At 58.5% G+C, this 15,647-nt stretch overlaps 1 protein-coding gene across 1 annotated transcript in view; it reads left to right on the top strand.

The window, feature by feature from the left end:
• CSPG4 (chondroitin sulfate proteoglycan 4) overlaps window positions 1–15,647 on the top strand; it is a 35,539-nt gene continuing 19,892 nt past the window's right edge. Inside the window, exon 1 of the mRNA XM_027957164.3 lies at window positions 1–187. Coding sequence (XP_027812965.2) covers window positions 100–187 — 88 coding nt within the window. The 5' untranslated portion in view covers window positions 1–99. The remainder of the gene's footprint in view (window positions 188–15,647) is intronic.

Here is a 15,647-nt window from a genome sequence, read left to right on the forward strand (position 1 = left end):
AGCCCGCGCCAGTTCTCTCAACTCGAAGACTCTGGCGTCCAAGCTCCAGGCTCCGGACTCCGCTCCTCGCAAGTTCCCGCTGCCCAGCCCGCCGCCGCGATGCGCTGGGGTCCCCGGGTCCCGCTTCCAGCCCTCGACCTGGCCCTGGCTCTGACCTTCGCTGTGTTGGTGGGACCAGCATCCACAGGTGAGTGAGGGGCCGGAGACCCCGACCCAGAATGGCAGAGTGGTGAAGCGTTTCTTAGGCAGAAAAAAGGGACAGGAGGACCCAGGAGTGGCCCCCAGACGGGGAAATGAGGGGGCCACACTTCTGCCATCCCCGGCTGGGGTCTCTGGCAGCACCACCCCCCACCCAGGGAAGGCAGGATCCCCAGCGACACCTCTCCATCTGGGGGCCAAGTGGACTCTGGTTATCTGAGGTTGGCCCCTAGGTCGTTTGCCTAGGGCGTGGCTCTGTGCAGGCCTGTCCTCTAGACCCAGAGGGGACGCCCCGGTGCCTCCTGGGCTCCCTGTGTCCAGCAGGCTCTCTGTGACCGAGTCAGTGCCCAAAGGACACCTGGTGACAGGGCGTCCCCCACCTCCAACACCCAGGCCAGGAACGGGGAGTGCTGCAAGGTGGGCGGCAGGGAGGAAGCCACCCTCCCCACCCTGTGTGGGGCCCCGAATGCACCCCAGCTGCCACCTCCTCCAGCATCCTTGGGTCTCCTCCAGCTGTGCCCCACTCTGCTCCTGCTCCCCTTTGCCAGGTGCATTCTCTGTCTTCACCACCACCCTCTCCTCCCCTCCCTGTCTTCTCTCTCCTCACTGAGAAAGCCTAGCTGGTGACAGACAAGACCACCCACTCTTCAGCCTCCTAGAGGCAGGGCTGGCGCCCCTCAGACAGCCCTGGGGGACCCCCTGCACACCTCTCTGTCCCAGCCATTGGTGCTTGACTCCAGCAGAAATGGAATGCCATCTGAGAGGTGCTAGGACTTATCCAGTCTCTATTCCAATGCCAGAAATCCCACCATTATGGCATTCTTCCCTTAGTGAAGGCATGGTCTAGTTATGCCTTAAGAACTGTGGCCTCAGGGCCCATCAGTCATTAATACCCATGTATGTATGAATCAGTGCTTCAGCCTACATCTTTCGGGACCATTCCCAAGAACAACTTTGAGCCCAAGAAGGGCCTGAGTCTCCCTTCCAAGGACCTAGGCCACACCCCTCTCCCCATCAGATGGGGAAGCCGGTTCAAATGGATAGTAATCACACGGTACCCAAAAGGGAAATGAGTCAGGGGAGAGCCCCCCACTGGAGTGAGTCAGAGCTGATCCCCAGGCTCCCTGTTCCCATCCCCAAGGACCGCATCCTTCAAGGTCTCAGGGGGTGGGTGATAGGCTGAGCCTCTAGAGAGATGGGAAAGGGGCATCTGAGCTGCTAGAGAGATGGGTACACACCCAGCCCCCAGCCTCTAGCCAAAGGAGCAACTCCAGGACCCACCCCCTTGGGCTTCAACTAAGAGCCTTCCCAAATACCTTCCCAGCATCAACAACGTGCAGACATCGTGCTGGGCAGTCGGGAGTGTACAGAAATACAGAATGGACTTGGACTCATTCAGAAGGCAGAAAAGCAAATTAAAACTCAAACAGCAACTCCTACCGTGTCGGCAAAGATCCACACGAGGGGTGCGGTGAAAAGAAATTCAGAGGCAAACTAAGGCGGGACAGAGGGTGATCCTTGAGCTAAACCTTGGAGGATGCGAAGGGGGTCAGTGAGCTCAGGCTCTGAGATGGGTGTGAGCGGAGATAAGGAGGCCAGTAGCCTGGATGGAAGGCATGTATATTTTGAGCACAAGCCAGTAAGAGCCACTGGGGTGGGGCACAGAAACCTGAAATGGCAAAATGCAGCGCACAGCCTAAGCCCTGCTGGCAGTAGGGAGCCAGTGCAGGTTTTAGAGAGGAGAGCAGCCAGTGGGGCTAAAAACATCCAGCAGCCCCTTCCTTTAGGAGGGATTTGGAAGTGGTGAGGGGGTGGGTGAGCTAGTACCCTGGCCTCCTCCCAGTCTGAGCTCGCCTCTAGCAGCCCACCTCTGTCCCCAGGCCTGGCTTAGCTCCCTGTCCTGGTCTCTGCAATAGGGGCAGCCCCTACCCGCGGAATGTATCACTCCCACCCATCTTGGACACCAGAAGCCTACCCCAAAAGCCTCTGAGTCTCAGGTACCAGAGTGAGGCACACTGGGATGCTTTCCCCACACTCGTCAACATTCCAGAGCATCCAGGTCATGGGGCCTGAGAGTCAAGCACCTTTGGAGACCACCTGGGCCAACCTTCCAATTGTACACATGGGGAAACTGAGGGCCCAGGGAGGAAGCAAAGTGGTCTAACCTGCAGAGAAGCCCAGCTGCCCAGGAGGAACCCCCCAGTCACACTTTGTGGGAGCTCCCCACCTGCATAGTCAGCTAGGCTTGGGCCCCTGTGCCGGTGTGCATGGTAAGTGTGGTGTCCATTCCCTTCTAAGCCCTGTGGGAGTCCCCGCAGAGCCACAAGCATTGGGGAGATTGAGTTGGAGCTGATGTGGTTCCAGGAGGCGGGTATAGCACAAGCAAAACTGAGAGGTCCGAGTGGCTACAGAGCATACGGGCTAGCGGCTCTGCACCTCTTGCCTGCCTCGCGTAGCTGACTTTGAAAGGCAGAAGAGGAGGGGCACAAGTGGGACTCAGGAGGGAGTGCCAGGTGGAGAGGGTTCTTGTGTCATCTGGGTGGGGGCCCTGAACTGATGGGGGTGTCTTAGAGAGCAGGGCTAGGGTGGGAGCAGGGGAGCATCAGAAGCACGGAACTGAGCCAGGGTAGTCTGTTGCCTCTAAGGATGGTCTGGGGGACCATCTCTGACTGGAGACAGAGACAGCCTCTGAGTCGTGTGTGTGTGTGTGTGTGTGTCTGTGTATGTCTGTGTGTGTGTACACTGGGACTCCAGCGCTCTAGAGCGGGGCAGGGGCCAGTGCCCTCAGCCCAGCCCACCCGGACTCTGAAAGTGCTGTTCCAAAACCAAGTATAACTGAGCCCCCCTTCCCAACATTCACCCTCCTGCCTGCCCAGCCAAGACAAGAAGAGCCTTTCAGTGCTGCCCGCCTGGGGGGCCCAAGGAGGGGGCTGCGCCAGGTGGGCCAGGCCGCCAACGAAGGGCGGGAGGGGAGTAGGGTGTGCAGAGCGCTCAGAGGAAGTGTATAGGGAACTGGGCGTGCTGCCCAGGAGGGGGCGGGCGGGGGCGGGGGAACTGGAAACAGCCCTGACACACACTGGCTACGCAGCTGTGGGCCTGCGCAACAGTGTGCAAAACCAGCTCCCAGACCTGGGCTGGGCGGAGCCTTCAGGGAAAGAGGTGAGGACAAGATGGGGGGCAGGCGGTGCTGAGCTGCACTGGCGCTCCTACTCAGTGCCAGGAGCAAGTAAACAAGGGGGCCTTTGGGTCTGGGGCCTGAGTCTCCTCCCTTCCAGGTCCCTCAGCATTTTCACTACCCCTCCCCGGCTCCCGCCCCGTCCAGCTGCCCTTTTGCTTCTAACATGCCCTGACCCAGCGTGTGCCCTGTGCTATAGAGCCTTTAAGAGTTAAGACTCCTTCTCCAGGGATCTCCCTGGTGGTCCAGTGGTTAAGAGTCTGCACTTGCAATGAAAAAGGCACAGGTTTGATCCCTGGTTGGGGAACTAAGATCCCACATGCTTTGAGATGAGACCAAGAAAATATAATAATAAAAGACTCCTTCTTCAGGTACAGGTTTAGGGTGTGTTTCAAAAGAACTGTAGTACCATTATTACTGAATATATGTGAGTAATTTTTGAATGAACTGAATTCATATGAACAATTTTGAACTTGGATTCTCCCCAGGGTAGGGCCTCGTGGCTCTTTCTGCTTCTCAGAAGGGTCCATAACTCCAAACAGGGTCCATAACTCCAGAGAAAGCCCTGGAGTGGACACTGGCCATGTTGTCCTGCAGCCTTATGGCAGCTCTGCAAGTCACAAAAATTCCCATTTTACAGATATGGAAACAGACTCTGAGAACCTCAGGAACTAGCCTCCAGCCACTCTTTGGGCACACGGGCTATGGTGTTCTCACTCACCCCAACAACAGCTCAGGCCAGGTGGGCAGCCCCCCACCAGGGGAGAGAGAGGTCTTTAGGAGAAAGACAGTCCCCTAAGAACCCCAGATCTCTGTGTCCATCTCTGCAGACCCCTCCAACAACTGCCCCTCAACTTTCTAAACCCTCCCCACTTCCTCACGGCCCAAGCAGATCCTCTTCAAGAATGCCTACCACCCCACCCCGAACAGCTAGGATGGCAAATGAAGCCACATTTGCCTCAGATGCAGGGGAGTGCCCTGGGGCTGCCGTCACGGTGGCTTGGTGGCATGGCTCACCCATGTTCTGGACAGCTTTTCTCCTGTTGACCATTCCTTCTTCCCACTCAGCTCCTGCCCACACCCCTGCCGCTCCCAGCCTGCCAAAGAGCCAGCTCTGCCAGTGCTGATGGGTATCAGCCAGGCGTCCCACCACTGCTCAGGCTAAACTGTTTCAGTGTGTGTCTCTCATGGTTTAAGTGTCCTGGTGGTCAGTGAGGTGGCTTCCCTTCCCAGACCTCACTGCAGGGACTCCCCAGCCCAGGCCAGCTCCCCCAGGATACTCATAGGGAAATCAGGACCCAGAGGGGGCTGCTATTTTCTCAGAGTCAGACAGCAAGTCCTTAGCAGGATGGGTGGTAGGCCTCTCGGCTCCTTGTCCTTGTATCCTGGTTTGGGTGTGGCCTCCCCCATATGGCCAGCAGCTTCCAGAGGGCAGACCTCCCCTCTGCTTTTCTCTGAGGTCACCCCAATCTCACGGAGCCCAGGACGGGGCCCAGCCCACAAGGGGCATAGAGATCACTGAGCCAACCAGGGATTTTCAGACTGTGTCCGAGGTGCTCCAGGACTTTACATTCCCATATCTGGGAATACAGGATGCTTATGCCACACTGATTCATGCATAGCAGTCCCATGAACATGTGTTTATAGATGGAGGTTTTGTGTAAGATACAGTTTTGATAAAGCGTTCTGTGGCTTTGTAAAAAAGGCTTGCTGCTGCTGCTAAGTCACATCAGTCGTGTCCAACTCTGTGCGACCCCATAGACGGCAGCCCACCGGGCTCCCCCATCCCTGGGATTCTCCAGGCAAGAACACTGGAGTGGGTTGCCATTTCCTTCTCCAATGCATGAAAGGGAAAAGTGAAAGCAAAGTCGCTCAGTCGTGTCTGACTCTTCAAGACCCCATTGCCTGCAGCCTACCAGGCTCCTCCGTCCATGGAATTTTCCAGGGAAGCGTACTGGAGTGGGGTGCCATTTGCCTTCTCTGTAAAAACTAATTAATTGCTTTGAGTTAAAACATTCTGAGAGCAGGGGAGAGCCAGGTCAGATACAAGAGAGGACTTCCTGGCTTACAAAGAATCCAAATCAAGATTACAGCACCCGCTGTGGTGCCACCTGCCTGCAGGACCCAGAGCTGTGGCTGGGCCCTCTCTCTCCCCAGTAGATCAGCTGGGATCCACGTTCAAGGATTACGCTGTGTCCCATCGTTTGGCTGGTGCACTAGACCATCAGATAACAATCCGTAATCCCTGGGACCCTTCCACCGCTGCCCATGCTGTTGCCTACAGCTGGTCTCTCTTTTTCTCTCCATCCTTCAAGGTTCAGCTCCAGCACCACCCCCTGTTTGGGCTGCCATTTCTAGCCACTGATTATTGCGGGCTGCAGCCTGGTCCACCGCCCTGCTGGGGCCCTACCCTCCATCTCTGCGGGGTTACAGGCCTTTCTCCCCCTACTCTTACCTGGACCCTGCCCTTGTTCTGTGACCTCCATCAATGTGACACCTAGTAGGTATGTGTGCACGTGTGTGTGTGTGCATGCTTGCACACACGTGCACACACACACACAGAGTGCTTTCAACAGCCTGGCTAAGGAGCTTGTTAGGACACTCTCCTAACAAGGAGAGTGTCCAGCCCCCAAGCAAGAAGCCTGGGAGAAGCCCCCAGCTCAGGATACAGTCCCCAGCTCCACCACCCAGCCAGGGCCCCTAGCCTGGGCCATCCTGCTCTCTGGGAAGATCGAGAGGGCGGAGAGAAGGAGACCAACTTCCGTTCCCACCTAAGAGCAGCCCCTCCTCCCCATATTTCAAGAGGGGGCAGCTATAAATATCAGTGGGCCCAGGATGTTGATTCCCACGACTCCAGCCCCTCCCTGCCCCTTCCCTGTGTACAGCGACTGGGGCCGGCGCAGCTCTCCTACAGCTGGAGGTCAGCCAGGCCAGCCTCAGGCCCAGACACACTCACACACACACACACACACACACTTCTCACCATCGTGAGGGAAGGAACGAATCACCCTTTTTGGGCGTCTTGGGGCAGCTCAGAGTAAGCTTCTTCCCTCCAGCCCACCCCGCATCCTGACTCAGGCCCCGCCTCTCCCTCCTCTGAGTCCTCAGCTCTGCTGGGCTTGGGGAGGCAGGAGGCCAGGCTCACCTGGTCAAGAACATGGTAGAAGACAGCTCAGAATTCAGTTCCCACCCAGCCACTCGATGCAAGAGACCAGGCCCTTCTGAGCCTCAGTTTTCTCCTCTCTAAAATAGGATAAATAATTCCTACCTCCTGTGTGTTTAGGATTTGTCTGGAGTAAATACTCAGTAGGTGCCTGCTCCTGAGGTTGCTAATATTCCGTTATTACCATCTTCTTCTGGAGGTGGGCAGGCCCATCATGGGAGCAAGGTGGGAGTGCAGGGTTCCTGCTTAGGCATCTTTGAGAAGGTTTCCAAAGCAGGGGACTGGATGAGGTGGCCCTAAAAGACAGTCTGTCTGGAGCAAAGTGATGTGGAAAATGGAGCTGTCAAGCCAGCCTCTGTCTGCCAGCCAGCCCAGGACCCTTCAAAAGGAACAGGGGGGTGAGGGGAAGGCTACGTTTGATTGACTCACTGGGCTGAGGTCCACACACCTGTCCTGTGTGAGGAGAAGCAGAATAGCCCCTCCGAGCCCCACCCCAAAGCCTAATGGCCCCTTGGATAGAGACAGTTGAGCCAAGATGCAGCACAACCAATCTGGTGAATGAGTGACCAAATGACTCCTGTCCCAGGAGTAGATGGATGGGGATGGAGAGAAGGAGCGGGCAGCAAGACCTTTATAGGGTGGGGAGCCTGGAAGCCTGTCTTCTCCCTGCTCTCTGCCCACCCTTCTCGGGCTCCTGTGATGGTAGGGGCTGGAGGCCAGGGCCCCGTGATGTGAGATGGGTCCTCTGGAGCTCCTGTGGGGCTATTACTGCCACTCAGCAAGCAGCAGTGGCTGCATCTGTGTCAAGAGGATCTCGAATGGAAAACTGAGGATTCTCTCTGCCCTGCCTGGGCTGCTTGGACCCACCAGAGGTATAGGTGATGCCTGAGTCTGTGGATGTAGAGATGAGGGAGGGTCTCAGGAAATGGCTGCAGACGGGGGTGAGCAGCCTAGGGGAGTGCCAACTGGACAGACTCTCTGGGTAAAGAGCCTTGGCCCCCGCAAGCCATGATCCCAGTGTGGGGGCATCCTCTGCCTTCATCCCCTGAACAGACTTTTGGGCAAAGACTGGCCAGCTCCCTGGTGGTATGTTAATAGAGTCCAGCGTCCTGTCCCCAGCTGAGGTTCCACCTCTGAGCATCTGGCCCTTATGCTTCCAGACGCTCATCTGGAGCCCAGCTTGAACCCTTCCAAGGAGAAGGTACTCGAACAGAGGCCTGCCCCTCCAACTGTTGACAGCCCTGGGATAGGAGAAATGTTGCAGGGACTTGAGCCAAATGTGTAATGTCAGCCCTTGGGATACCTGGCCCTGCTGTGTGGCCTTGAGCAGACCTCTGTCCGTCTGGGTCTCTGTGTCAAATGTCCATTCTCCAAAGTCAGCTCTAAAATTCTGAGCTCGAGCCTCTTCGGAGCAGGAGAAAGATCTCTGCTTCTTTCCAGAGAGAGCCAGCTGCTTGTCTGGGTCCACACAGCAAGGCGGGCTGGGCTTAGAACAGGACTGAGAGGCAGCCCGGGCTGCCAGAGCTCCCTGGCATGGAGAAACCGTTTTCCTAAGTTGGCACAGAGCCCTGGGGTTCTCCTGGGATGAGAGCAACGGCTCCTCTCCACCCCCGGTTCCCATCTTCCAGCCCCCTGGCCCTAGCCCCACCCCACCAAAAATAAACCCAGACCACCCCATCCTGTACCAGCTAGACCCCACCCAGCCCCTCCAGAGCCAGTTGACTCATTGCTCAGAGCTGCTCCTTTTTTAACTGTCTGAGTCACCGGTTGTGGCTATAACTCCATGACACATGACCGGGACTATAGACACCCCTACCCCCCAACGGCCCAACCAAGGCAGGGGCCTGAATAGAAGCCAGCGGCAGGTGTGAGCCCGGGCCACCGCCTCAGCTTGGAACCCCTCCAGGCCCAGGGAACTCCCCACCCAGCACGTCAGAACCCAGACCTGTCCCCAGCAGTCCTGGAACAACCCCGCCCCCCTGTTCAGGACAGCCCTTCAGAGACCTTGGCAACAAAGCCCTTCAAAATCAGCTCTGCCCCCACAGCTTTGCTTTGCCTCCAAAGAGACCACGGAGCCTCTCAGCCGTGCACTGCCAGGCACACTCCAGCCTTGGACGTGGTGGGAGCAGGCAGAGGCCTGGCCTTCTGGGGTACAGGCCACAGAGATGCCTGATTCCTGCCCTTCCTCACCTGGATCCGACATGCACTGGCCAGTCTGCGCAGAGCACCGTGAAGACTTTCTGTGGTACAGAACCCCCACTTCAGCTCTTCCCCTGCTCCCCTCTCTCTCCCCTCTGTTCACCATGTCAGCTGGGCCGCAGCTCGGCCCCGCACCCCCGCCTCTCCCCATCTCTCCCCAAGGCTGTCTCTCCATCTCTCTCCCCACCGCTGCTGGCCCTCTCTGGCTGCCCCATCTCTCTGGCCCTGTCCTGTTCTCCTTCCATCACCCATTCGCAATGGCAGATGGCACCCGCACTCTCCGCAGGCCCTTCTCTACCTCCTAGACTCCTAGACATCACACACCCTCACCTCCAGCCATTCCCACCATGGACTCTGGGCCCCAGGGACCCATTCTGCGAGAAAATTTCCATCCTCATCACCCAAGCCCCCTCCTTCCCGCCCCAGAGCGCAGGCCGCATCCTGTCCCAGGGAACGTTAGGATTCCTCAGACAGTTTGCTTGGAGGCTGAGAAAGGGGGGCAGGGGGCCTGGGAATGGCTCCACCCCCAGCCCCTGCCTGCTCACGGGCCTGCACAGCCTCAAACGCCATCCATCTCCTGTCTGTGGCTGTGGCCTCCAACTATAAATAGGGGCTCAGAGTCTATTTTCTTTCAAAACAAGCACCAGACTGTCACCACAGGCCCAGAAAAGCACTCCCCGGCTGGGGCAGTGCTCGCTGCCTCAGCCATTGTGTCCCACCCCTCCCCACCCTGCCCCAACCTGCAGGCACTGGGGCCCCGGAGGGCAGAGGGGGACTGGAAGCAAGCCCAGAGGTAAGACAAGTTGGAGGGGCAGAGCTGGGGCAAGCCTCTCAGGTGCAACCCCTCCCGGCTGGGTCAGCCAGGGAACACGGCCCCCTCCTGCCCGGCCAGGCCTTCCCCTCCCTTTCTCGCCACCTCCCATCACCAGTCTTGTCCCTGAGACTCACAGTGTTAACAGAGAGAGGTGACAGTCACACAACTCCTCAAGCTGTGGTGGAGTCTCTTTGCACCCCAAATGCGGGAGAAGGAGCCAAGGGCTGGGGAAGGGTGGGGAGCCTGTCTTTCCTGAAGGAGCACGAGGGCATTTCACAGCCAAAAGGGAAAGGAGAGCTTGCTGGGCAGAAGGCCCAGCCTGAGCAAAGGCCGGAGAGCAGACCTGTCAGGTGTGGAGGGAAAACAGCCGAGGTCTGGTGAGCCTGGTACCTTTGGGTGTTTGGAGGAGTGAACAGGAGAGCCTGGCAGGGTGGGAACAGGGTCTCCCAGCATCTTCAATGCCACACCAGAGGACTGGGGGCTCGGTGGGAGGCACTGGGGAGCCATAGAAGGCATCCAGGCAAGCGAGGATGATGGAGCGACTCAGTTTAGGCTAACTGGCTGCGATTAACAAAGGGAGGCAAGAAATTCATTAAGCCAGGCGAGGGATGGTGACCATCTGTCTTGCAGAATGGCACAGGGAGGCAGGATGGGAGACACATTTGAAGGACTGTGAAGGGGCTGAATGGATGGGAAGTTCATTCAAGGTCAGGAGGAGGGAGAGGGTCAGAGTGACTTTTGGATTTCTGCCCAGCAGTGGGTGCCTATGGGCCCTTCACTGGGTGGTGAGCAAGTTGGAGGATAGATGATGCTGAGTCTGGCTTGAACAAGTGGACTTGGGTTTGGGGGGCTCCCCATGGGTGTTCTGGTGTAAATGTCCAGAGGGCATTGGCAGGCAGGCCCAGAGCCCTGGAGACTTGGTGCTGGGGACACAGATAGGTGTACCAGAGCAAAGAGTCAGTGCCCGAACCCCGGGGAGAAGTAGGGAACTGGAGAGAGGGGGTCAGGGATGGGGCACAGCTCAGCAGGTGCTGACAGGCTGGAGGGGTCTACAGACCTGCAGGTGAGAGTGCTAGGCTAGGAACTATTCCAAGAGGAGTCAGGCCTGCCCAGCAGTGGAGCAGGGGGTGTCAGTCTGGGGATCTTGGTGGATCCTGGTTAGCACAGAGGCCCCCAGCCAGGGCACTGAGGTTTCCTGGTCCACCCTCTGAGGCCGCTCACTCCTGTGGGCACAACACCAGCGCCAGGGACTTGCTTCTCGGCCTGTCTGCTGTCAGATAGCAGTGCTGATGGGAAAGCCATGCTGCGGGCACGTCACCATCGTTGTCCCTGCATCCCCTTGGGTGCCGATGTTTCCCTGCTGGCGCATGTGTGTGGGCCTCCAGGATGGCAGATGAGCTGACCTGAGGATATAGGCGCTGGGTCCTGCCCTCCAGAGCCTCCAGTCTAGCCAGGCCTGTGGCCACTCGGGCCGGAGGCGGCCGTGCTCTGCCTGCTGTAGTGATCACACCTCTCCAGCAGCCACTTTCTGCTGGCCTGGGCTGGCCAGAGGCCAAGGGTGTGTGTATAGGTTGGTGGGTAATCCCTGATCCAAGCCTCTGCTTTCCCCAGTCTCCTGGATGTGGGACTTTTGTCTGTGGGGTCACCCCACCCCTCTATCATATATTTCAGGTGGGGGAACTGAGGCACAGATGGTGGTGGCTTCTCTGAGGCACTCAGCCTGTTGAACACAATCTGAGCCAAATGGGGCCAGGCCTCTGTCCAAACCCACAGTCACTGCTTCCAGTATCCCCATCCCAGCTTGCACACTCACTGTCTCCAAGATCTGCCTGCCAGGCTGGGGGAAGCCCTGAGACATCTCTCCGGCAGCCCTGCCCTCAGCGGTTTCTCAGCCCAGAACGATGGGGAGACTTGGAGATGAGCAACAGGCGTCTGGGCTCTGGCTTCTGGCCACAACAGGGGCTGGCCCGCCAGAGAGCCCCATCTCACCCTGGGCAGAGCCCACACCCCTGCCTCTCTACCCTCTTCTCTGACCTCCAAGACCCCAGTGGGCATGAGTAGCACTTATCACTGGTTTCTGGAACGTGCCGCCTTCAGGCAGCCTTGAAGAAGGTCCTTCCCTGGTCCGGCCGGCCCCAAGCCAGCCACACTGGGAAAGGCCGGCTGCCAAACCACCCATGGCAAGCAGATGCTCCCCCGCCCCGCTCACTCCCTCCCACCTCCACCCCCAACCCTGAGAGAGGGAGCCCCCAAGGACAGGAAGGGAAGGGAAAAATTGTGTCTTGCCCAGGCAGGGGGCCAGCTCTCACACCCTCCTCCCGCTGGGGCCAGAAGCAGATGCTCCACTTCCGATTCACAGACAGTAACTAACCCCACTCCCCTCCGTGCTTCCATGTGCACACACCCCCCCCCTGAATCCGCAGCACCCAGCTCTGGAACCACATGCATGGGGGCTTGAATCCCAGCCTGGCTGCAGCCCATCTTGACACCCTAACACAGATGACTGCCGTCGAGCCTCAGTTTCCTCACCTGTAAAATGGGAGCAACCTCACAAGGACCCTGATGGGGGCCGGGGGCTGGGGGCTGCAGGCCCGATGCCAGGCAAGGGTCCTTCCCTATCTTTCTTCTCAGCCTGGGCCCACTGAGATGAGGATCCCACCTTGCTTCTGTGGCCAAGAAAGCCGGAGGGAAGGGGATGTGGAAAAGGGCATGGAAATCCACCCAGCCGCCCTAGAACGAGGCAAATTACAAGGCAAGGAAAAGCCGCTGGGAATTGCTCCGCACCGCGGCCGCCCCACCCCAGGGAGCAGCAGAGTCTCCACAAAGACTTCATTGAGGGCCCCGCTTCCTCCCCACCCCAGCCCTCCAGCCTGGGTGGACGCTGGGCTGCTGCTTCCAGCAAAACCTCTCATTTTCCCTCCCACTTCCTCTGTGCCCCACGTGGCCCCAGGGATGGAACACGTGACTGGGTGCCCAGGGCACCAGCCCTGCCCCTATTGGTGCCTGTGGACCAGGCTCGGCATCTCCCACCCCCACCCATCCCTCTTCAGGGTGCTCACCTTCCACAGGGGGTCTGTGAATTGGAAATGCTCCCCAGCGTATGCCGCTCAGCACAGGTGGCCTCCGGATGCTTGATTATATGATAGCCAAGGCCAGTGACCAGGGTCAGAGATCAGCCAATAGCTAAGGAAACTGTTGTCCTGCTTTGGCCTTTTGGGCCTTGCAAGGAGCCAGAAAGGCAACTGAAGAGATTAAGTACCCCAAGAGGGAGTCTCAGAGCTCAAGAGTTCTTGGAGTGAGGAAGGGCGGGGTCGTCTTGACCCCAGTGAGGTCTCTGTTGTGTTGAGATGGGGAGGTGGGCAGGAGGACCCAGCATTCCTGCACTCTGTGGAGACAGCTATTGTCTCCCAAGAAGAAGGCTGCTTTTTTAGCTCCCATGAAAGTGAAAGTGAAAGTTGCTCCATTGTGCCTGACTCTGCCACCCCGTAGACTGCAGCCCACCAGGCTCCTCTGTCCATGGGATTCTCGAGGCAAGATTACTGGGAGCAGATAGCCGTTCCCTTCTCCAGGGGATCTTCCCAACCTAGGGACTCCACCCAGGCCTCCCGCATTCCAGGTGGGTTCTTTGCCATGAGCCACGAGGGAAGCCACGCTGAAGTTGACTCCCATAAGCTATTGTTCCTACAGCCATGGCTTGCGGGGCAGGAGAGGCGTGGGTGGTTGGCGGGCCACTGGGGTGGCTCTGGTCACTCTCTGGTCTGGAATCAGGGCAGCAGAGCCAGTGCCGTGAGCGCTGTGGGTCTGCAGGTGTGTGAGCATCTTCTAGGCGCCAGCCCCGGCAGGGGCTAAGCCACCTAGCCTTGGCTTTACGACCCCAGTGTCATCACCATGGGCAGGTTACACTGTCCTCTTGGTCTGACCTGAAGTCATCGCTCTAACTTTCCCCCTTGTTATCTTCAGTGGAAACAGCCTGGGTGGAAGGTCATAGCTCGGTTTGGGAGGGCTGAGGCTTGGGGGACTGTGGGATGTGATGAGGGAAGGTCAGGCACCTGAGTAGATGCGGTGGCAGCTTCCCCCTCACCTGGGGGCCCTGGGAGCAGGTGTAGCCAGGGAGTTATGGTCCAGTATCCAGAGCCAGACTGGGCCCACAGCGCCGAATCCTCACCTGCCCACACGCCTGCCCTCAGCCCGCCGTGATGCATGGCCCTGACCTGCACTCAGGCACACTCATGCCCACATGCAGCCCACTGAGGTCGTTCGGGGGTCTGCTGTGCTTTGTGGGGTCGAGTTCTCATCCCCACACTTTCGCTTTCCCAGCTCCGAAATGGTAGGGGGCGGTGGCGGGAACATCAGCCTCACTGGCAATCCTGGGGGCGGAAACTCTGGTTCTGAATCAGAGGGAACTTTCCACCCAACCCGGGCCTCCCCAGAGGTTCCCTGGCTTGGGAACAGTGCTGGTAAAGAAAAAATGAGCCCCTTGGAGGCGTGAGAGGAGGGGATGAGGCATGAGGTCCAGAGAGCCTGGGTGACGGGGCAGAGCACCCGGCCCATCCCTGCTCGCACACAGGGCCGCATTCAGCCCGCAGGTGGGCCCCACACACACCCCAACGAGGGGAGACAGAGAGCCCTTCAGCCCTGCCTTGGCGCTCTCTGCAGCCCCTCGGATTCCCTCAGAGGGACTCTCCCAGCCTCACCGCTGCCTACCCAGGATCTGGTTAGAAATAGGATCTGTCATCCCTGGGGCCAAACCCTGAGAGGCCCTGGAGGAGAAGCCCAGCTTCACCCCAGAGCGGGACCCCTCCTCCCCCAGCTGACTGGCGGGTCTCCCTGCTCCTGTCCCACATCCTGCCTGCTCTCTCTTGGTTTTTCTTCCTCCATCTCCTACCTCAGGCCTCCATCTGGATTCCTGAATTCAGTCTTTGTGGAGAAGAGGGGGTCTTTATTTTTTAAGCTCACTTTTAATACCTTTCTCAGGCTTTCTGTGTCTCTCGACTTAGTTCCCCGTTTCCATTCCCATCGCTGCGTTATTATTTTGGTGAATGAATGATGAGTGAGTGAATGTGTGGGTTCCCGCTTTTCTCCCCGCCCACCTCTCACCTCCTGCTCCATCTCAGCGCCACTAGCTGAGCCCCGCCCACATCCCTGGACCACATCCTGGTCCAGGCCCCCCACCGCTCACCCTTGACTGCAGGGCCAGGCATTCCCCACCGGCCATCCTGCCCAGCAGCTCTGGGCTCCCGAACTTTCTCCCTTATAAAGTCAGGCGGCAGCAGACACCCAGGAATGCTGCTGCTGCCCATGACGCATACCAGCTGCAGGGCTGCCTGGCTGCCCCCAGGCGACCAGGAATGTGATGGAAGCGGGGCACGCAGAAATTGATTGCCCGGGGTGGGTGGGGTGGGGTGCCTAGCAGGCAGGGCTGTGACAGGCGGCAAGGCCCGGAGCTACAGGCTTTCAGCTTCTGTCAAATTGCTTCTCCTCTGAAGCCTCAGTTGTCTGTCTGGTAAGTGGAAGCCAAGTGCCTTCCTCCAGGCAAGGGCCACAGAGAGCCTTGATATTGTACAACCATCACCAAGGGATGGGGGTCCCAGGGCTGGGCGGGGGAGCAGGTCTGGCTCTCTGGACTGTCCTAGGGCAAGGGTGGTGCCCCGAGTTACAGCCGGGATGGGAAGGGGAAGAGAGGGCTGAAGACCAAGAGAAGGAGAGAAGTAGATGAGCAGAGGCAGAGACAAGGGAGTCGTGGGACAGAGGGAGAGACAAACTTGGCCAGCCCCAGGGGTTCCGAGGACCTGGAAGGAACAGTCTGCAGCAGGCCCAGGACTGGAAAGGCACCTTTGCTTGAGCCCCTGGCCCTGGCCTGGGGGGTGGTTGGGGAGCCTGAGAGAGACTGAGAGGCCAAAATCCTGCTGCCAAGTAGAGGGCTGAACGCCACGATGCAAGTAAGCCTCATGTTTGGGGTCCCCCAGGGACAGGGACCCAGTCCTCACTCAAACATCCTAGGAGTGGCCCAGGGAGCCAGGAGGTGCCAGCAGAACCCATGCTCTGCCAGGGGGTGGCTTGTTGGGGGACCTGGGCCTAGGCTTCATCTCCGTGTGTAA

The sequence above is a fragment of the Ovis aries genome, chromosome 18, assembly GCF_016772045.2.
Source record: "Ovis aries strain OAR_USU_Benz2616 breed Rambouillet chromosome 18, ARS-UI_Ramb_v3.0, whole genome shotgun sequence".
NCBI lineage: Eukaryota > Metazoa > Chordata > Mammalia > Artiodactyla > Bovidae > Ovis > Ovis aries.